The following is a 22,430-nucleotide window of genomic DNA, read 5'->3' as shown; positions in this document are numbered from 1 at the left end:
TCGACATTCCTAGAAGGGTCGTGCACTTGTCCCTTGCATTATAGTTTGAATCTCATGCTAGGACAACAATTCTATGGCACTTAAGACCCGTAATTTGTGGCACATCTTCTAGGGTCATGGTGATCTCAAAAGAATCAAACTGGAATGTGTTCATCTTATGATTTCACTTATTGACCGGGTGGGTCATAGTGTTCCAATACGAGAAAGCCACTGAAGTGCATATTTCATAATTGATCATTCTGATATTCACTCAGATGTCCATATTACGACAGAACTGCAGGCCACTGACACCGCCCTTTGAGCTTTTCACCTGGTGCTCTACTTATCTTCTGACCTCTGTGTAGCACAAAATAACATATTATTTGTATCAAATCAAAATTACTCTCATTTGTACTTTTACATGTCGCTATACACAGTAATTCCTATATATAATAATCGTTGCACACTCGCTATCACTGTAATCATATACACAATAATCAATATCAAAGTAATCGCTATACGTACTAATCGCTATACATAGGTCACAATAATCACTATACATAGTAATCGCTATCACAGTAATCACTGTACATAATAATACCTATCACAATAAATCATTACGTAATCGCTATATGTTACATATAAACAGATTCATATATCCTTCAAATTTGGATATTTATCAGATTTGATAGCAAAATCAGAATCGAATTATACTCGAATAGTTTTAGCTTATCAAATGCAACTGAACAATCAAATTTGGTCGGATATAGGATCAAAAATATGATTCACTGAGTGGCAGTTGTGCCAGAGAATGATGTTAAGGCACTTTATGCATTTGAGAAAGGAGGTGAGACGACCTTTGTATTTGCATTGAAAACTGGATTTAGCAACTACCACCTCATAAAATGGTAGATGCCAAATCCAGAAATGGATTGCTGCCACTTTGTCAAATGCATAAACTCCCTCCAACTACCAGTTCCCATATGGAGACTTATTTCATATTCTTAAGATCGAAATATCATCAAGAGGGCGTTTATTGCATCCCCACCCAAGGGAAGCCACTTCTTGAAGGGACGCATGAGAAAAAGTTCTTTCCCATGGGGGGAAGGTGTGAACCAGTGTTGTCGATATTGGCCTGAATGTCGATGCACCAGAAAATACTGACCTAAATTGGCTATTTTTTAATAAAATGTAAAAAATAGATTAAAATTAATTTTTTATATTATTTTAATGGCTTTAACATGTGTCAAGTTCTGATTGACACAATATTTTTTAATTATTTTTTGGCCAATTCAGAATAATTCACTTGAGAATGGATATTGGAGGATTCACCTGAATCATTGGGCCAAACGATACAAGTCCGATTCCGATACAGACAACAGTGGTGTGAACCCATTTTGACAGGAAAGATGCTTGTTTGCCTTTATTATGTAAACACCACCACATGTTTTCCATGGAGATGTTTGTTTCACCTCCCTTAGTAAAAGTTCTCTTTCCTACGAAAGAGTGTCTCTTTCATCCCCCCCCGAAAAGAAAGCAATATCCATGCGTGAACAAAGAAGAGAGTGCGAATAGGCCAAGGGATTAAGCATTCTATTATTTCATCACAATTCCAGCAATGAACATTGCATACACAAATATGATCATGGAAAATATTTAGGTGTATGCATGGCTGATCAGACCGACAAAAGGAGAAGGAAAAAAAAAACACCCAATATAACCCAAAAAAGGCGAAAAACTCACATAAGCAAAATCATATCAAAACACGAGCCATTCTGCTATGTTCTTCTAGTCTTCAATCAAAGACAAACTGGAAAGGGTTTTCCTACAAACAAAACAGAGAATTCTTTTGACGAAGACTGCACAGAGCAAGAAATGTAAGGCCACACAACTTGCTTCCAAAACCAAATCAACCATCAATTGCAGTTACGATCCCGTTACTGCTGCACTAATCTCCACACACGAATGCATGCATCTTCACCAGAGCTTACAACAGTGCAATCATCATTGAAAACTAATCCATAAACACCTCCCAAGTGAGCACCCTTTATGGTTATACGACTTGAAGCTGGCTTATCAACTTCATATATAATTATGCTTGTGTCTAGAGATCCCGTAGCAACCATTGTGCTATCAGGAGACCAAGCCACACAATTTATACGAGCAGTATGGTACAACATGTTCTTAAGCTTAACCTGCAGAAGATAGTCAACTGGTTAGTGAGACAAATGTTCAGGAAGTTAAAAATCAAACCTTGGTAATTAACATTACATTTCTAAAAAGAATTAATGCGGAAGGGAAAGGAAGAAAGAGAGATGGACTATGCAAATGGGAACCAAAAAGTTAGAAGTATGAACAACTTAAATATAGTGACAAAATCTATCAAAAATAAAGAAAAAAAAACATGGATGAAGCATGACAGCCTTCCACTACTTTAATGTGTGTAAAAAGAATTTAGGAAACAAAAAGAAAATTAAAAAACCATATAGGATTTACATTGTGCCTGATAAATTGAACCATGGCATTTTGCTATGTCACATGGGTGCGGGTGCGGGTGCGGGTGCGACACGGGTGCGGCGCAATTTCAAAAATTTTGGACACGGGGACTCGGCTATATATATATATAATTCTAGTAAACAATTAAAATTAAGTAGCCAAAACTATGACCTTAATTTTTTCGAAAGTTTCAATTTGGCATTCCCATTTCTTTATGGTACTTCTTAAGCTAGCTTTTCTAATACTTGTGAAACTAGTATTTTTTGAAACTGGAAAAGCATTTATTTAGCTATCTCAAATGGTTGGGTTACCTTTTATCGTGTTTTATACATATTTTTACATAAGTTGTGACTTGTGAAACAGTCACACAGACTGTGCACACAGTCTGTGCAATGCAGTCTGTGACTGTGCAGACTGTGCACAGTCACACAGACTGTGTGCAATGACTGTGCAGTTGCAGTTGCACAGTCTGTGACTGTGCAACTGCATGCATTGCACAGTCTGGTTATATATTAAAAAAAAAGATATATAAAAATTGTTTTTTTTTGTTTTTTGTCTTAAAAATGGACATTTTTGGACTCGGTCAAAGTTGACCGAGTCCAAAATGTGGACGGACGTGGCCTGGACTCGTTGACCGAGTCCGACTCGGCGTTGACCGAGTCCGGGCCGAGTCCGAAGCCGCACCCGTGTCCGCACCCGTGTCGGGGCGTGTCGACTCGGGTGCGGCACCTCCCTAGCCGAGTCCGTGTGACATAGGCATTTTGTAGTCTAGGAAAACAAGGGTAATTATAATACCGCACACAAGGCCATAAATGCTTAAGAATTTTCAAGGTTTTTGGATCTAGAATGCCATTGACATACAATAGAATGAATGTCTACTACATTTTTCATAACAGGGATATTGCGCCGAATCAATTCATTCTAGGTCTTGATTGCTTTGTCACCTTCTCATGAAAATCCAGAACATGCAATTAATAGCAAAGTACACCATTATTATCAAAACTGGTATTTGTCTTATGCACCACAATTTGCTTTGTAATCCCATTGTTGCTTAAAGCTAAACTTATGGTCCCCAATAGTAATATTCCTGCTTATTGCTGATCTCCAATCTTTACTGGGCTCCTCCTTTTCCCAGTTCCTTCAACTTGCTTCATGTCAAATTTTTTGTGTTCTGTAATTTCAGACAGCTTGTAACATGCCCATTCTATCCCTGACAATGCTCATCTTTCTGTTTAATTAACTCTTAAGGACAAGATGTAAGGATACGTGGCATTTCTTCAATATGTGTTTTTATTTTTGCTTTACGTAACATGCATTAGTATTGTATCATTGTCATCAATGGCTCGGGTAATTGATTTGTAGTACCAGTTGGAGTCACACTATCTCAACCGGGCCATATTCAGGCAAACCTAGCTTGACTAATAAAAAAAAATTAACTCAATCCTAGTGAGGATTAATCTATTATGAGAGATCATCCCATGTGATTAATGAGTTGGGACATCAACCTGTTGTAGTTGGAATATTCATTTTCTCTTTCCTATTTCATTAAGTCAAATTGAAATGACAAAAATTGACACAGAATTAGAGCAGCCATGACGAAGTGATCTATTAATCTCATCTTCATGCTTTTTCCTCTAATCTTCTAACCTCTTTCTTCTCTATGGATTTAATATTTTTCAGAAGATTTCTTTGTTTTGAATGTTAAATTTTAAAACACTTACTTGGATCATAGGCAGATCTGACTGTTAGCTTTGAACAAATCTGGAATCTAACTTGTTTTTTGGTCCCATAGGCTTGGGTGAAGGGATAAATGGATTGGTACGTGGAAATGGTAGCTCTATCTCAGCTGGTGGTGTGGTTGGCTGGAACCAAATAATCAAATCTTCAAGGGAGTACGACCTTGCAAAGGGGGGTGATTGAATTGGTAATTAAGTTTATGGTTCAAATCAAGCTTGCAAAGGGGTCAAGCTGAGGTTCCAGACTGACTTATGGTCCAGGGATGTAACTCTTGCTGAAAGATATCCACCGTTTTTTCACATAAACAGAGATAACAGCATACTTGTAAGTGAATGTTGGAAAGGAAGAGCTAGTTAGTTCACTGAATTCAGAAGGAATTTCAAGGTGCAAGAGGTAGAAGATTGGTTTTGGTTATGGCTATTGGATTTTTAGGCCCATGGAAAATTTCTGACAGCGAGAATTCCTTATATGGAAATGTGACGGATGTGTTATGTTCTCTATAGCTTCATTTAGCCATGCTTTTGGCTGTAAAGATGTAGACCACTTTCCAAATGACACCGTCCAGGGTTTCCATCCCTCCTACAGCCAAGATATTTGTGTGGCTCTTAGCACTTGATAAGGTTAATAACCAGTGCAAATTGAAAGACAAAAGTTTCCAGCTTGCAAGTACTTGCTACTTCTGTTTCGATGAGAACGAAACAATTGAGCATTTGTTTTGGTTTTATCCAGCATTTCAGTGGTTGTTCAAACAAGCTTTGGATTGTGCCAATAAAATGGTCAGATGGGGATTTAGCTTGGATTGGTCGGAATAGGACTGGTGGTTAAGAATCTTAATTTGATCTATTCTGTAAGCTTGTTGAAAGATTTCTTATCCCCTGGCTTAAATTATTTCTCTTAGACAAAAAAAAAGGATTTACATGGTTTGCAAAGTGTTATAATGTGCATCTCCCTCGCATACTGTCTGTAGACTCTGTACATACACCAATTCTTGTTTTCTTTTTGTTATGTGTGTGTGCTTGTGTTCAAGGATTGATACACACACACACACACACACACACACACATATATATATATATATATATATATATATATATATATATATATATATATATATAGAGAGAGAGAGAGAGAGAGAGAGAGAGAGAGAGAGAGAGAGAGAGAGAGAGAGAGAGAGAGATGGTACCTCTCGAGTGACATGGTCCCATACAACAGCTTCTCGATTGAGATCACCAGAAATAAACATAGAGGCATCTGGGGAGAAACGAATGACGTTAATAGCACCACGATGCTTCTCAAGGACTGACTCTTCAGTGAGAGTGTCCCCATTGACAGAATAGACGTGGAGTTTCCCATCTTGGCCACCAACAATGGCCTCACTTCCATCAGGTGAAATTGCAGATGCCGTCACAGCAAACCCAAGATTCAGAGTTGACAACACTTTGGATCCACGAAGCATGATTACTCTTGAATCAGTTGAAAGCAATGCCAGCTCGGGCTTATCAAGTGCAATATTTAAGTCCTTTGGTTGTGCACCAATATCAATTTGTTCTTCATCACCACACTGATCAGCATGCAGCGGAATTCTCCTTACCTGTAAAATTTTGGGAAAAGGATCATCTCTTGTAGCAAAAGCAAGTTGAACATATTGTACATAGCTACAGTTGTTGTACAGTCAACAAAATATAAGCCCCACAGCAGGATATCATCAATTGGAATTTGGCAGGTAGATTAAGAAATTGTTCCTTATTAAAGGAATATGCTATTCATCAGACTTGGTGAGCAATACTACCGTGTATTGAACTTTTATAATTGGCTGGAAAGCTTTCCAGACAAGAATATATGGACTATCCCTGATATTTACTATCCGAAGATCAAAGAAGAGGACCAAATATTTGGAGAACACCTGATAAAATCATCAAATTGGACTAGGACAATATAACTTAAAAACGAGGAGAAAATCTCCAACCGAATAGCCTTTGGAAATCTTTCACATGTTATTGCCATTAGACATACTAGCGAGCACAGACATGCTCCCAGTCTATGTCACAGGGACTCACCAAAGAGGCCTCTGCACCCACGTCGACGCGATGCGGGTGTGGCACCCAATTCGGTCAACCCGCACCCAAGGTTATCATTGTCCAAAATGGACTTGGTTAACTTTGTCCATTAAAAAAAGGGACAGGGCTCGATAATGGGTAAGGGTACCTCGAGCACCCCCTCCCCCCCCAATTAAAAAAATAAGGGGGTACCTCGAGAAGGGGTAAAGAGGGATGGGGCTTGAGAATGGGGTACCACGAGAAAGGGTAAAGGGGTGGTGTTAAAATATATATATATATATATATATATATATATATATATATATATATATATATATATATATATATATATATATACCCTCCCGCACCCCCACACCCAAGTTCTTTTAAAGTGCCGCATCGCCGCCCCCGCATTTGCACCCGTACCTATGTGACATAGCTCCCAGTTTATCCAATACATATATGCACATGTATGAATACAAATTGTAGTTAGTTGCCTGTTTATAGAGAGCGTGAGAGAGGTTGACTATACCATGCACGTGCGAAAATCAAATTCCACTTGTACAACTTACATAATGAATAACAAATAGTGTCAACTGTCACATACAAATCAATTCCTTATGCTGTGAACATTGGATCAAGAGAATTTCTGCTCATGACATTTTATATGTCAAAATTACAACTGGCACGGTAACAATGTCAGAACAAAACAATATCCATAGTGCTATGATTAGGCCAATGAAGCACTGCTCGTCATATTATATCATTACATGGCAAGGTGTACCTTTCAAAAGGTATATGTGTAATTAGGTTAACCTAAAGTTAGACATAACATACAAGAGAGTTGACTGCGACATCACCCACCATATGAGGCACTTTACAGCCCTGTGGTACCTCCTGTTATCTCTTCTCTATTCTTCGTCTTCACCACATGAACATAAAGTTGAATTACTTGCTTAAAAGATGTAGTACTGCTCATTTCAAGCATGGGCGTGAACAAATCTCAATTCATTTTTTATTTCTTCTCAAGGAGTATTGAAAATGATATTACTTGCATATTTTGGTCAAACTATTTCAATGAAATATTATATAGAATTTCAAAGGCTATTTAAGTTTCTAATTCAAGAATTTGACATCAAGAAATTGGTCTCATTTACGTACCTCTTAGAGATTGAAGTTACAAGAACAACAAAGAGTATATTTATCTTTTAGAGAGAATATGTTGGAAGATACTGTTATTAGTCAGTTTGGAGCCTTGTGAATTAACTAACATATCTGTTATCCGATTAGCCTGATTAATCAATTCATGCACAATGAAATGATACTGAGATGGGCCATGAATATTCAAAAAATTGAAGGCTACTCATCAAAAAGGAATCTTCTATGCCAATTCCTTTGAAGTACAAAATAGATGACCTGCATGTATGTGCATAAAAGAACCGCCTCTGGTTTTATTTTCTTTGAGAGTGAATTCCGTACCATTGAATAGAAAAGAGACAAATGATCATAAGCTTAAATGTTGAAGCCAAATTATAAAGCCATGTCTTTTGGGCCATTTGAAAAGAATTCATGTAAAAGCAATATTACAAAAGGCAGAGATTCAGGTGAAACTTCTAGGAAGCTTTATGGTGATAAATAATATCTATGAAAAGAAGCAACCATATATTGGTGACTTGCCACTTTAATAAGAAAGAGTTGCATTCAAGATGTTTAGCACTTCAAATTTTCTGAATAGAATTGCAAATTCTCCAAGAGAGTTCAAGGCTTGACTTCATAAATCAATTCGATAGATATCTTTGCAACACCTCAAGATGGAGCATTGTTGCCTATCTCAATTAGGGGTGGCAATCGGGTCGGGTTGGCAGGTCGACCCGGCGGGTTGGCTGGTCAGCATACCTCAACCCGACCCGTTTATTAAAAGGGTCGGCTGTGGCAAACACGAACCCGACCCGTTTATTAAACGGGTAACCCGACACGACCCGCCAACCCGTTTATAAACGGGTTGGGTCGGGTAAACGGATTGGCAGGTTAGCAGGTTGACCCGCCCGCCTAACCCGTTTATTAAACGGGTCAGCTGGGTTGGCATACCCCTAACACGAACCCGACCCGTTTAATAAACGGGTTAGGCGTGAAAAGATACTGTCATTTAGTATAAAGTCTGGATCTCAGGATCCAGACCCAATTCCTTTCATTTTAAACACATGCTCATTAATGTTTCATTAATGACATGCTATAATTTTATCATAACATGTAATGGGTATTTTCGTACCCTAGCTATTGTATCTGTGTGTATTTAATCAGAGAAGCAAAAATGAATACCCTGATTAGGGATTTTTGCTGCAGCCTCGTTCTCTCTCCCCATGCTGTGTTGTTGCTTGTAGATGAAGAAAGGAACCCATGATTTCTATCATGGTATCAGAGCAGCAGGTTCAATATTGAAGATCGGTTCCTTCTATGACTGATTTGTCTCCTTCTAAGGTACCTGTTTTCTCATTTTTCCTATCGATTTCTCTTGTATTTAAATCTGCAGTCCGGACTGAAATCTCTTCTTCGTACTCTCCTCTTTCTTTTTGCTCTTTTGAAATACATCATTAATCTGCTTATTGTCTTCTTCAAGTACCTCCTTTTGATTCCCCTTTTTTATTTAAGCCAACGTGTTTCTCTTATTTCCAAAATCCAAAACTGAAATTTGGTCACGTTGGCATATTTCCTCCTTCTTTCATTCCCTGTTGTTCTTCTGTCATATCTACTACTTCTTTCACATTGCTGCACGTGATCTTACCCATCCATAAGCAAAATAATCAAGCAAGATCAATTTTTTTGATCTATGTGTGATTACAAGAGTTGAAAAGGATCACTCCAAACTCATTTGCATATTGACGTCAGATCAGATTATGATCTGCACGCCCAGATCTATCTTGATTAAAATAATTTCATCTTCGAATTCATTTTCATCTCTGTTTTGCCTGTTTTCTCATTATTCTAAAAGGAAAACACAATATTTTCAAAATAACGTACCTATTACTGATTGAATTTTATTCAGAACAGATTCTTTACTGTGCAGTCCTGTTTTTCTGCCTCGTGTTCATCAGTTAAAAAAAAAAACTAGTCTGGTCTTTAGACTTCTCTGATATTAAAATTTACGTTCTGAATTATACTAGAATTCAATTGTGGTTGGGTCTTTGTCGTAAGGCCATTTCTTATTTTTTATTCCTTCTCTTGGTTGGATCTTATTCCTTCTTGTTTTTGGCTTCAAAAGAATATGGACTCAATCCCTCATTCTCAGTCTGGTCTTTCCTCAAACTTTCTCAGCCAACTCGTGTCTGAGAAACTGAACAATTCCAATTTCCTAACTTGGAAGCAACAAATCATACCATTCATAAGAAGTCAGGACCTTTCTGGACATCTGGATGGTTTTGTTCCTGTTCCTCCAGAATTCATACCACAAAAAGAAAAGAATGGTGAGAAAGATCTTTCTATTACCTATGTTAGAAATCCTGAGTATGTATCCTGGATGAAGTGAGATCAGGCGTTGGTTGCCTATATCACTTCTACATTGTCACAAGAAGTGCTTGTGGCAATTCCAGATGACTGCTCTGTTAAAATATAAAACTGTGCAAATGTTTCATATTTACTGACAAAAATGATAAACTTTCTCCTCGTGTGATTCCCTGTGCCTTTTTAGGATATGCTGAAAACCAGAAAGGTTATAGATGTTTTGACTTCAAAAATAATAAATTATATGTGTCTAGAAATGTTTCCTTTCTTGAAAAGGAGAGCTTCTTTGATTTTAGAAAATTAAAAGACGTCACTGAGTACTCCTTTTTGCTAGATCTAATATCAACATCTGATGAATATGACCTTGATTGTAACTTTGATGATGATCAAAGAATTATTGATCTTAATGTTGAAAATGAAGAAGTTCATAGAGATACTAGTATTCAATATTCCAGGCGACAAGAGTCTAATCCTCCATGTGCACTTGAAAAATATTCTAACATTCCAACTAGACAATCATCCCGAATCTCGAGGCCTCCAGGAAAGTTTATATCAGTGGCGGAGCCAGGGGTGGGCATGGGTGGGTGGCCGCCCACCCTAAAATTTGAAACCGAGTCGACTCATGACTCGGAAAACCGAGTCGAATTGGGACTCGTGAAACTGAATCGACCGAGACCCGGGCTCTCGATGAGTCTAGAGCCTGCCAAAAGAGGCGAGGGGTAAAACCCTAGCCAGTTTTCTAAAGCTCTGCCCCTCCGTTCCAGCGTTCCCCTTCAGTCACAGGCAAGACGACCACCCCATTCGCCGGCAACCCTTGTGCTCTGCAGTGCCGCCGGCCTCCCTTCGGTGAACCCGCGGTGGCAGTGCCCCCCTCCGAGCTTCTCCCTCTCGGCTGCAATCTCCGGCGACGCGAGGCACCACTGTCACAGTCAGTCGGACCTTTGCCAATCTCCGGCAACCATCGCTAGCAGTTTGAAGAAGACCCTCTTATCTCCTAAATTTGAGGGTGGGTTTTGTTCATGTTCAGTGGCTCTGGTGATACAGTATCCAGTTATCCATTCTACAGGAGCAATACAGGCCAATCCTTCAATTTGGTTCTTGATCCTTTCTTTTTGGGGCACAACTGAACGTGGGTCTAGTTTCTTTCCTCCTTTTTGGGTGCAACCTCATTGAAAGAGTCAATCTTGCTATCCTTTCTTGGTCATCGTGCGTGCATAGGACTCTCCTTTTGTGCCTGCTGCTAAAACAAGGTATGGATGTCTATCAATGTAACGAAGGCAACGGATAGCGTATCTTTATCTACCAGATAGTTGGTGAGTGAATTGCTTGTTCTCGATTGTCTAGGATTCTTGTAGTGAGTAACTGTGGCCATTGACAGATTTTAATAATTGGGCGTCTGTATTTTTTGTCTAACAGGCATTTTTATACTCTTTTTGCTTGAATTCTGCATATGGTGCATGTTGGTCATCATCGGTGTCATAAAAAATGTATTCATTTTTTAGCTTAAAGCTTTTTCGGGGTTCTACGGCCAATCTTGGTGGTCAGAGGCGGAGCTGGGGGGGGCGGGGGCAGGAATGGGCTGTAGCCCAGTCCTGCCTCTCGAAACAGTTAAATTATTTTTTTTTTAAAAGCCCAGTCCTAGCCCAGCTCAGCCCTGACTGCAGCAAATAGTTTGATTTGTCCATATAAAATAGATTTTTATTAATAATTGTAGCCATTTTTTATTTTATCTCAATTTTTTTTTCGGGGGCGCTGCCCCTGAGCCCCCGACTATCACGCCATTTTTTTTTTTGCTACACCCCTGTTTGCCCATCCCCCACGTCAATCCTAGCTATGCCACTGGTTTGTATCATACGAGTCTTTCTCACCCACATATAGGGCAGTTATTGCATTAATTCACTCATATGAAGAACCATCCACATATTTTCAAGCAAAAAATGATATCAAATGGATAGAAGCCATGAAAGTTGAATTAGATGCACTTGAAAAGACTTCTACATGGAATATTCAAGATCTTCCTTCAGGGAAGAAAACTATAGGATGTCGATGGGTTTATAAAATTAAAACCAAGAGTGATGGTACTCTTGAAAGATATAAAGCCCGTTTAGTAGCCAAAGGTTATGCCCAAGAATATGGGATTGATTATGAAGAAACCTTTGCTCCGATGGCTCGTATGACTACTGTCCGAACCTTAATTGCCTTAGCTTCTATCAAAAAATGGTCTATTTTTCAAATGGATGTCAAAAATGTTTTTTTAAATGGAAAGCTAGTTGAAGAAGTATACATGGAACCCCCTCCTGGTCTAAGTATTCCTAAGGGTAAAGTCCTTCGCTTAGAAAAAACTCTTTACGGACTTAAACAAGCACCAAAAGCTTGGTATGATAGGTTTAGTCGTGTTATGATTGATATTGGTTTTCAATTCTGTTTAACTGACACTGCTTTGTTTATTAAGAATTCTGATGCAGGGATCATTGTGCTTCTTCTCTATGTGGATGATATGATCATCACCGGAAGTGATAAACAGGGAGTTGAAACAATCAAAACACTTCTTAAATCTCATTTTGAAATGACTGATTTGGGCTTGTTGAGATACTTTTTAGGCATTAAAGTTGCTTATTCTCCTAGAGGATATTTATTATCTCAGACTAAATTTGCTTTTGATATTGTTTTCAGGTCTGGTATTACTGATGATAAGAAAGTTGACACTCCAGAAGTTGTTAATGTTAAAATGAAGATTGATGATGGAGAACTTCTTGCAGACCCTACTCCTTATAGACAGCTTGTCGGGGCACTTTCCTATCTATCCATTACCAGACCAGATATAGCACATGTTGTTCATACAGCAAGTCAATTTCAACATGCTCCTACTTCTGTTCATATGGGAGCAGTCATGCGTATTATCATATACATCAAGTCCTCTCTTTCACAAGGACTTTTCTTATCTTCCTCCTCTTCTCTTGATTTAATTGCATATACTGATGCTGATTGGGGAGGTGATCCCAATAACAGACACTCAACCACTGGCTTTTGTGTCTTTTTAGGGGAATCATTGATCTCGTGGAGGTGTAAAAAGCAGCAGAAGGTATCTCTCTCATCCACTGAAGCTGAATACAAAGCCATGGCAACCACGACCATGGAAGTAGTTTGGCTCCGACGACTGCTTGCTGACATGGGAGTTGAAGCAACAAAGGCTTCACAAATGTGTTGTGACAACAAAAGTGCGATCTACATTGCCAGTAACAGAACATTCCACGAACGCACCAAACACATTGAAATGGATTGTCACTACGTCAGAGAGGAATATCTACACGGGATAATTGATCTGCCATATGTCACTTCAGAATATCAGTTAACAGACTTCTTTACAAAGCCTCTCGCTGCTCCCCGATTTCACTTTCTCTTAGACAAACTTTCGCTCATTGTACCGTAAGTTTGAGGGGGAGTGTTAAAATGTAAAACTGTACACATATGTATATATAATAATATTATATTATTATTATATATATATATATATAAATACATTTTTCATTTCTTTTTTTTCTGTATTTTTTTTCCTTTATTTTTATTTTTTGTCTTTATGTCATCTAGTTCAGTTTGAACTAGAATGACTGTTGCTAGTCAAGTCCTGTCCAGACTTGACTAGCAATAGAGCTGTTGGACTGACACATTCCAACAGCTCTTAATAGAGCTGTTGGACTGACACATTCCAACAGCTCTAAATAGAGCTGTTGGACTGTGTCCAACAGCTCTATTGAGTCCTCTTTCAGCTGTGTATATAAAGGGGTGCAGCCCCTCTTGTATTTCATTCCAATGCTTCTTAAGCAATTGGTTTTTCATATCAATAAATAATACATTTTTGTTTTTATTTTGTTTCCGGTTATACCCTTTTTAAGGGTTATGCTTTAGTGTCATTCTTGACACTTGCCCTTGTTAATCTAAGCTCGTGTTTCGAAGATCCCCATTTCATTTCATGCTCAACAATGCAATTATGGCATCGACTGGTTCAGACATATTCTCAAGTTTCTCAGGCCAGAGTATTATTTTTAAAGAAAGAGTTTCAAATGCTAAGAAAGGACTCCATGACTATTATGGAGTATTTGAACAAAATGAAGACTATTACAGATCAATTGGCCATTGTGGGATGCCCTGTTAGTGACAAAGATATGGTGCGACAAACTTTGAGTAGGCTGGGGTCGGACTATCATATGATGGTTACTTCCTTATTGTGTTTGCCAGATTTACCTACATTTGAAGATCTTCGTGTCAAGCTTTTACAGTATGAGATGACGTTGAAAGGATTTTCTGAAGATACTCATGCTCATGTTGGAGCACACAATGTTCTTGCCACAGGAGTTGCCTATGGGCGAGGACGTGGTAGGTATGATTTTTGAGACAAATGGGGTCAAGAAAGAAATGGACAAGGAAGTCGTGGAATACTACCTACACCCAATGTTCCTCCCAATGGGCAAAGGCAAAGGACAATACCTACCTGCTTTCTCTGCAACAAAAAGGGACACATAAAGGCAAATTGCTGGTTTAACCCGCAAAATAGAGGAAAGCAATTGGAGACAAGAAAGGGAACAGATACATTGAAAAATAGTGGAGAAGTCAAAGAGTTACTATTATTTGCCTTAGCTGAATTGAATATCAAACAGAATAATCAAGGTACTTGGTATGTTGATTCGGGTGCAGCCACTCATGTCACTGGTGATGCTGGTAAGCTCCTAAATCTTGTTTCTTATGTTGGTAGAAATAGTATAGTCACTGGAGATGGGTCTCACCACCATATTTCGCACATTGAAAATTTTGTAATCCCCATGTCCAACTATTCTCTTGCACTTTCAAATGTCATTCATGCTCCTAATATCAAGAAAAATATTGTTTGTCTCTAAACTTGTAGATGGCATTAATGCTTCAGTTGAGTTTACTCCTTTTTCTGTTTGTGTTAAGGGCCTTCAAACGAGAGAAACATTCACTGAAGGAAAACGTCAAGAAAATATGTACGTGTTCCAAGAGAATCCTTCCTCTCGTGTTCAACCTGTTGATTCCATCTTGAAGCTCACATCATCATCTTCAGTTTCTACTGAGAGTGTTTTTAATCTTTCTGAATGTATTGAGTCGAATCTTTGGCATGGTCGTCTGGGTCATTGTAGTAGTCGCTTTATTGATAAGCTTGTTTCAAGTAGTCTTATTCCCAAGTCAAGTCTAGACTTAAGTGTCGATAATAAAAAGTGTTCTAGTTGTCTTCAGTGTAAGAGTCATGTTCTTCCTTTTCATTCCATTAATAAAAGAGCTTCAAGACCATTTGAAATTATATGTTCTGATGTTTGGGGACCGGCTCCAGTTCCTTCCATGTATGGCACTAGATATTATCTCATATTTGTTGACAGTTATTCTCGATATACATGGATCTTCTTTATGAAAAGTAAATCTAAAACCTTCAAGTTATTTCAGAATTTTCATTCTTTTGTTCAAAACCAATTCTCTCAGAATATTATTTGTTTCCAATGTGATGGAGGGGGTGAATTCTCTTCAAATGACTTCATAAATTTCCTCCAAACAAATGGAATAAGTAGATATGTGTCTTGCCCTCACACACCTCAACAGAATGGGATTACTCAACGGAAGCATTGTCATATTGTCAAGAGTGCAATGAGCATGATGCATGATAGTAACCTTCCAGTTACCTTCTGGGCAGAGGCTTTTCACACAACTGTCTATGTCATAAATTGATTGCCTATGAACATCTTAGAGAACAAATCACCCTATTTCTCTTTGCATGATGTGCATCCAAATTATCACGATTTGCGTGTATTCGGGTGTATGTTATGTTCATGTTGACAGTTCAATGCGGCACAAGTTTCAGGATAAGGCCTTAAAGTGCAGATTTGTGGGGTATGCTGATGATTACAAAGGCTACAAATGCTATGATCCCGTGAGCAAGCGCATAAAAATATCCAGAAATGTTGTGTTTGACGAATCAAATTTTGGTCATAATGCTAGCACTCCTCCTGAAATTGAAGTTTATCACCCTTGGTTGAACTCAGATCTCTTTTCTAGTATTGATAATGTATGTTCTTCTTAATGTAATCAAAGAGACTAGGGAAACGTATCTACTGTTGCGCAAAGAACTCAAGAAAGTGTAACGTCTGAATCACTATTGGCCCCCGAAAGGTATAAAGGCATTGGTTACTCTCGACGTGAGAAGGAGATACCTCCCAGCTTTAATCAGGAGCATAATTCTCCTTATGTTTCCACTCAATCACTTGCTCACAGAAGGTCTACCCGACCTCGGCATCCTATTGATAGGTGGGTCAGTTATGAGAACTTCACGATGGATTTTCAACTTTTCTTAACCTCTTTGGGCAAGGAAGATCAACCGACAACACTTTATCAAGCAATAAATTCTAAGAGATGAATTGAAGCTATGAACAACAAAATGGCGGCTCTTCATGAGTCTGGCACTTGGGATATTGTTCCCAGACCACATAATCGGAATGTGGTTGGGTCAAAATGGGTCTATAAGATAAAGTATAAGCTAGATGGTGCTATCGAGCGATATAAGGCAAGGCTGGTTGCCAAAGGATTCACACAGGAGCAAGGACAAGACTATGATGAGACCTTTATTCTAGTTGTGAAAATGGGAACTATCCGCATCATAGTATCATTGGCTGTTGAGCACCAGTGGACTCTCAACCAATTGGATGTGAAGAATGCGTTTCTACATGGAACTCCGAAGGAAGAAGTATACATGGAGCAGCCCACTGGGTATGCAAAAGGGAACTCTAAAGAATACGTGTGCAGGTTAAAGATAGCTATATATGGTCTAAAGCAGGCATCTCGATCTTGGTTTGACAGTTTCGCTCTTGAAGTAGAAAAATATGGGTTTAGTCGGTCTCTTCTTGACCATTCTTTTTTCATATTTAAATGCAAAGATATAATTACCCTGTTATTGATATATGTTGACGACATTATCATTACAGGTAACTCTAATGAACATATTGAACAGGTTAAAGAACTTTTGAATCATAAATTCAAGATGAAGGATCTTGGTAAACTGCGATACTTTCTTGGAGTAGAAGTTGACAGGACTCCTTAAGGCATGACGCTTACTCAGCATAAGTATACCATTGATGTTCTTAGCAAGGCAGGTATGACAGATTGTAAGCCCCTCAGCACACCCAATGTACTTCATCAGAAACTCAGTTGCTAAGATGGAGATTTGTACGAGGATCCTACAGGATATCGCAGGATAGTAGGAATGCTTCAATATCTTACCTTCACTCGGCCTGACATTGTCTATTCTGTCAATCAGGTATCTCAGTTCATGCATGAACCACATATTGGGCATATGAAAACCGTTAAACGCATTCTTCGATATTTGAAGGGTACTATTGGAGATGGTCTTCTATACAGAAAGAGTATGCCTGGTCATCACATGCATGAACTCCTTACTTACACAGATGTAGATTGGGCAGGAGATCCAGATGAACGTAGGTCTGTCTCAGGATACTGCATTTTCATTGGGCTAAATCTTGTCTCCTGGAGCAGTAGAAAACAAAAAGCCATAGCCAGGTCGAGCACAGAAGATGAATATAGATCAATGTCAGCTACTACAGCCTAAGTAACATGGATCAGACACCTGTTGACAGAAGAGAATCGATTTCTAAAAGTATTCTCTTGTGTGACAATCAAAGTGCTATCAACATGTCATTCAATCCTATCTACCACAGTCGTGCCAAACATATTGAAATTGATCAACATTTTGTAAGACAAAAGGTTGAAGAGAAGGAAATTGAACCAGAATACGTGCGGACTGCTGATCAAGTTGTTGACTTGTTTACAAAAGGACTTATCAAGGACAGATTTTGGATGTTCATGGTCCAAAACCATGTACAACTGGAGGGGGGGTGAAAAGATACTGTCATTTAGTATAAGGTCTGGAACTCAGAATCCAGACCCAATTCCTTTCATTTTAAACACATGCTCATTAATGTTTCATTAATGGCATGCTGTAATTTTATCATAACATGTAATGGGTATTTTCATACCCTAGCTATTGTATTTGTGTGTATTTAATCAGAGAAGCAAAAATGAATACCCTGATTAGGGATTTTTGCTGCAGCCACGTTCTCTCTCCCCATGTTGTGCTGTTGCTTGTAGATGAAGAAAGGAACCCATGATTTCTATCAAGGGGGGTCGACCCGTTTATTAAACGGGTTAGTTTAAGCCCAACCTGAACCCGCCTAAAAGGCGGGTTGGCGGGTCGGGTTGGGAGGTCGTGTCAGGTTTTGCCACCCCTAATCTCAATATTTGTCATATTTTATGACAAAATCTTTGCAGTTTGTAGTTCTACTTTTAAAGGCAGTGACATTTTTTATTGATAAAAATATAATTTACAATCAAGCTCCTTTACCACAGGAGAAAATTATTAACACTATCACAGTTCACTATACATGGAGTTCACAAAACTATACTAGTCATCAATAACTTCACTTTTCATATTCTTTATATATTTTATATTTTTCACTCCATTGTTCTCTAAAATGCCAAAATTACTTCTGTAATATCACATAAGGGCATTTTGTGAAGCACATTCTTGTACCATTTCTATATTGAGGGATCTAACATTTCTCCATCAACGCAAGATTTCATTTTCTTGTTATTCAATTGCAATGAACATCTAGTCAGTCTTTTCCCTCAAGACATGTTTTATTTAGAACACAAGATCTTGTTGGCTTAATATGCCTGACTCAACATTGAGTAGTAATTTTAGCTAGTGTGTAAATTGCCTACCCCATCAAGGTGCAAGATTGAATTGAAATATATTCATTTCAGTGATCATATTGGATAATAGAAAGACACATCATCATGTTCTCCAGCCTAGTTGCAATCATAAGTCATCAAGAAAATCAGCTTCAAAAAGATGGTGCAAGCACACAAACCACAAGATATAAAAATAAAGGCAACTACTACATGTACATGAAGAAATGGTGCTACCTTGTTATCAAAGGCAAATGTGGTGAGCTCTCCTTCCACCACTGCAAAACATTTAATTTGAGAGTTCTCCCTTCTCTGTAACCTTCCTGCACATCCAACTCCTTGCATCCATCGGACAATCACCCCATCATAACTGCTAGATAGAATAATATTCTGGCTGCCTTCAGAGGTGACTGCCAAACCAGTGACGCTCTTCATGTGCCCAGAAAATGATACTGGCATCTTTTCTAGGTCATTGGTTGAATATATACTAATAGTGCCACCAAGGGAAACAGTGACAAGATGATTATTCTGCCACAGGCAACCAACTAGCATTCCATCCAGTCCAGAATCAGATGAAGTAAGTGTCTTCTTCACCTTACCGTTTCCATTTTCATCAATCTCCCACACTTTTGCAGTTTTATCTGCAGACACTGTTAGCACCTGAAACAGCAGGATAAGCTTTCGCAGTAAGATATGAGAGTTGGCTACTAGAGAAATAAATATATAAAACAAAGAATGAATAGGTATCTTTCTGTTGAGTCACACCAAAAGAAAAAATCATAATCAGCAAGTGCATTCTCTTTGAAGACCTAAAAATAAGAAAAAACAATGTATCAAATATTGCATTAACACTTTCCTTTAATCCACCTGTAAAATTGCAACAGGCAATTCAGTCAAAACCAGAAATCCAGCAGTAGCCGATGTGATTCGAAGCTAACAAGGAAAATGAAGGGTTTTTCACCATCTCTATTTCTTATAGTGACATAATCACTTCAACAGATTAAGTTTGCAAACTAAAGGCTATTAAGATACAGCATACAATGCAAACTACTTGTCTTAGATGTTCAAATGATATAACCCAAATATTGTTAAGATATATATATATATATACATATATATATATATATATATATATATATATATATATTATATACTTTAAAGTTAAGTCAACTGTGGTTGACTTAGACTAGTTGTTGGACTGCTGGTCCAACGGCTAGAAATCTAGCCATTGGACTAGGTCCAACAGCTAGTCAAACTAATGTGGACTCCCTTTTTCTCTCCTTTAATCTCTTTTCTTCCTCCGTTTCTCTATAAATATGGGTGCCTTTGTAAGGTAAGAGAGTGATGGGTAGTTTTAAGCTTCTTGTGTGTTTTTTAGTGTATTGTAATGATGATTAAAATGTATTTTTCTTTGTATTTTTAATGTTCTTTATTAATGAAGTTATTCATTCACATTCTATTGTGTTTTATTTTAGTTATTATGTTTTTATCCAAATGCATTGTGTTTTTATTCTTGGAGTTCATTATAGAGTGCATTGAGGTCCATGCCATTTTGTGACATGGTATCAGAGCAAGGCATCATGGTCTTGAAAAAGATTCGTATTAATGAATAGCATGGATTCGAGGATTTTGCATTCCGGTATGTATCTTTAGCTTTTCTATCTTCATATGTATGGTAGGTGTTTTGAAAGGATTATATTAAAAATGAATGTCTTCTTTTGAAATTAGAATATGTAGAAATTGTTAGAAGTCAAGCACCTTCGACCAGATCTTCATCCACAGCAGAAGAGAAAGGGATTTGCAAGAAGGAGAGGCGGCAATGACTGACACGATTCTCAATGAGAGGTTGTGCCCTATATTCAATGTTATATATATGATACAAGTTGGATTGGGTTTGTCAACCCAGACCCGATAATACCAACCATGTAAATACAATACAAAAGAATCATTTTGGGTCTAGAACTAGACCTGTACACTACATTCTCAATACCCTCCTTCAAGTTGTGCATGGTTTTGCAACATGGACAACTTGTTCTTCAAGAACCAAAAACGCATATTGGTACGGCCCTTAGTGAACAAATCTGCCACTTGGTCAGCCGTAGGAACATAAGTAGGTGCAACTTCTCTATCTTCAATCTTTTGCCGAATGAAGTATTGATCAATCTCTATATGCTTTGTGCGACTATGGTGAATAGGATTAAAAGCAATTTGTATGACACCTTGATTATCGCGCAAGAGAGTGGTGGGTAGCATAGATTCTCCAACTTCAGTCAAAAGATGTCTCAGCCATGTGGCCTTTATTGTAGCAGCCACCATAGATCGATACTCAGCTTCAATACTAGATCGTGCAAATGCACGTTGTTTCTTGTTACTCTACGCCATCAAGTTCCCATCAAGAAAAGCACAATATCCAGAAATCGACTGCCTGTCATCTGGAACTCCAGCCCAATCTGCATTTGTGTATACATCCAGTCGATGTTGCTCCCCTTTAGTCTTGGATTGATGATAAACTAGACCATCTCCAAGAGTTCCTTTTAAATATCAAAGGATTCTCTTGACAACATTCATATGCTTTGTTCGTGGGTCATGCATGAATTGTGAAACTTGATTCACTGCATACACAATGTCTGGTCTAGTGAAGGTGAGATATTGGAACATACCCACAAGACTCCGATATTTCTTGAAATCTTCATATGCTTCCCCATCCCGGGATCCGAGTTTATGATTAAGGACACTAGGGGTGGATAGAGGTTTATAATCCTTCATGCTGCCTTATCCAACAAATCCAAAGTATATTTGTGTTGGGTTAGTGAAGTGTTTCATCCTGTCGATCCACCTCAACCCCTAAGAAATAACGCAAAACCCCCAAATCTTTCATCTTAAACTGTCGACTCAATAAGATCTTGGTAGCTTCTATGTGTTCATCGGAGTTCCCAGTAATAATAATATCATCCACATATATAAGAATTAAGGTGCGTACCTGACAATCTCGAAAAATAAAAAACAAATGATCAAGATGAGATCGAACCCATGTCTCTGAACTTCAATAGAGAAACTATCAAACCATGAGCGGGAGGCCTGCTTTAGCCCATAGATGGCTCTTCGTAGCTTGCAAACATGCGTGTTGGGGCTATGTTTGGTATAACTAGAGGGTTGCTCCATATACACCTCTTCCTTGAGAGTGCCATGCAAAAAATACATTTTTGACATCAAGTTGACTTAGAGTCCATCCATACTGAACTGACAAGGACAGAACTAATCGAATAGTTTCCATCTTGATCACAGAACTAAATGTTTCGGCATAATCTTGCCCGTATTCTTGAGTGAACCCTTTCGCTACTAGCCTCACCTTATAGCGTTCAATGGATTCATCGAGTTTATACTTGATTTTATAGACCTATTTAGATCCTACAACATTCTTGTTCGATGGTCTAGGAACAATCTCCCAAGTCCCACTGTAACGCCCCGGATTTCCAAAACAAAGCTAAGTTAAAATTTTCAAGAATTTCTTTTTTTTTTCTTTGCAGCAGAACTTACAAAAGCTTTTAGCAGCGGAATCAGACGATAATGAGTTGTCAGTTTTAGAAAACTCCGAGCACGTTGCAGGTATGTGGCCAAGCAACTCATTGACCACCAAAGTGTTCCATTTTATCAAAAACATATGTTTATTACAACACTACTGCTTAGAAAAGCAGTGAAGGTTCAATAAAAAGGAAGCAGTACAACTCTGTCTAGAGAAACCCTGGAACTTGATGCCGCCTTGCTCCGCATATCGCCACGCAGGTTCAACACCTGAAATCCCCATTAAACGGGGTCAGAACCACTGATGGTCTGGTAAGTAGGCAAACACCTATCTATTCAACTCAAGTAAATGCATAGACCACTCAGGGTCGCAGTTCGTAATACGACGCTCAAGCCTCC

General features: G+C 38.4%; 1 protein-coding gene across 1 annotated transcript in view; it reads right to left on the bottom strand.

The window, feature by feature from the left end:
- Positions 1 to 1,916: 1,916 nt before the first annotated feature.
- The window catches only part of LOC149829671 (actin-interacting protein 1-2-like), a 36,553-nt gene continuing 16,039 nt past the window's right edge, over positions 1,917 to 22,430 (bottom strand). Inside the window, exons 3-6 of the mRNA XM_090015234.1 lie at positions 18,747 to 19,169; positions 6,002 to 6,115; positions 5,396 to 5,803; positions 1,917 to 2,174 (exon numbers count right to left, since the gene is read on the bottom strand). Coding sequence (XP_089871360.1) covers positions 1,917 to 2,174; positions 5,396 to 5,803; positions 6,002 to 6,115; positions 18,747 to 19,169 — 1,203 coding nt within the window. The remainder of the gene's footprint in view (positions 2,175 to 5,395; positions 5,804 to 6,001; positions 6,116 to 18,746; positions 19,170 to 22,430) is intronic.

The sequence above is a fragment of the Nuphar pumila genome, chromosome 8 (assembly GCF_984573655.1).
Source record: "Nuphar pumila chromosome 8, dmNupPumi1.hap1.1, whole genome shotgun sequence".
In the NCBI taxonomy this organism is placed as follows: domain Eukaryota; kingdom Viridiplantae; phylum Streptophyta; class Magnoliopsida; order Nymphaeales; family Nymphaeaceae; genus Nuphar; species Nuphar pumila.
This window is presented reverse-complemented; position numbering and strand designations above follow the sequence as displayed.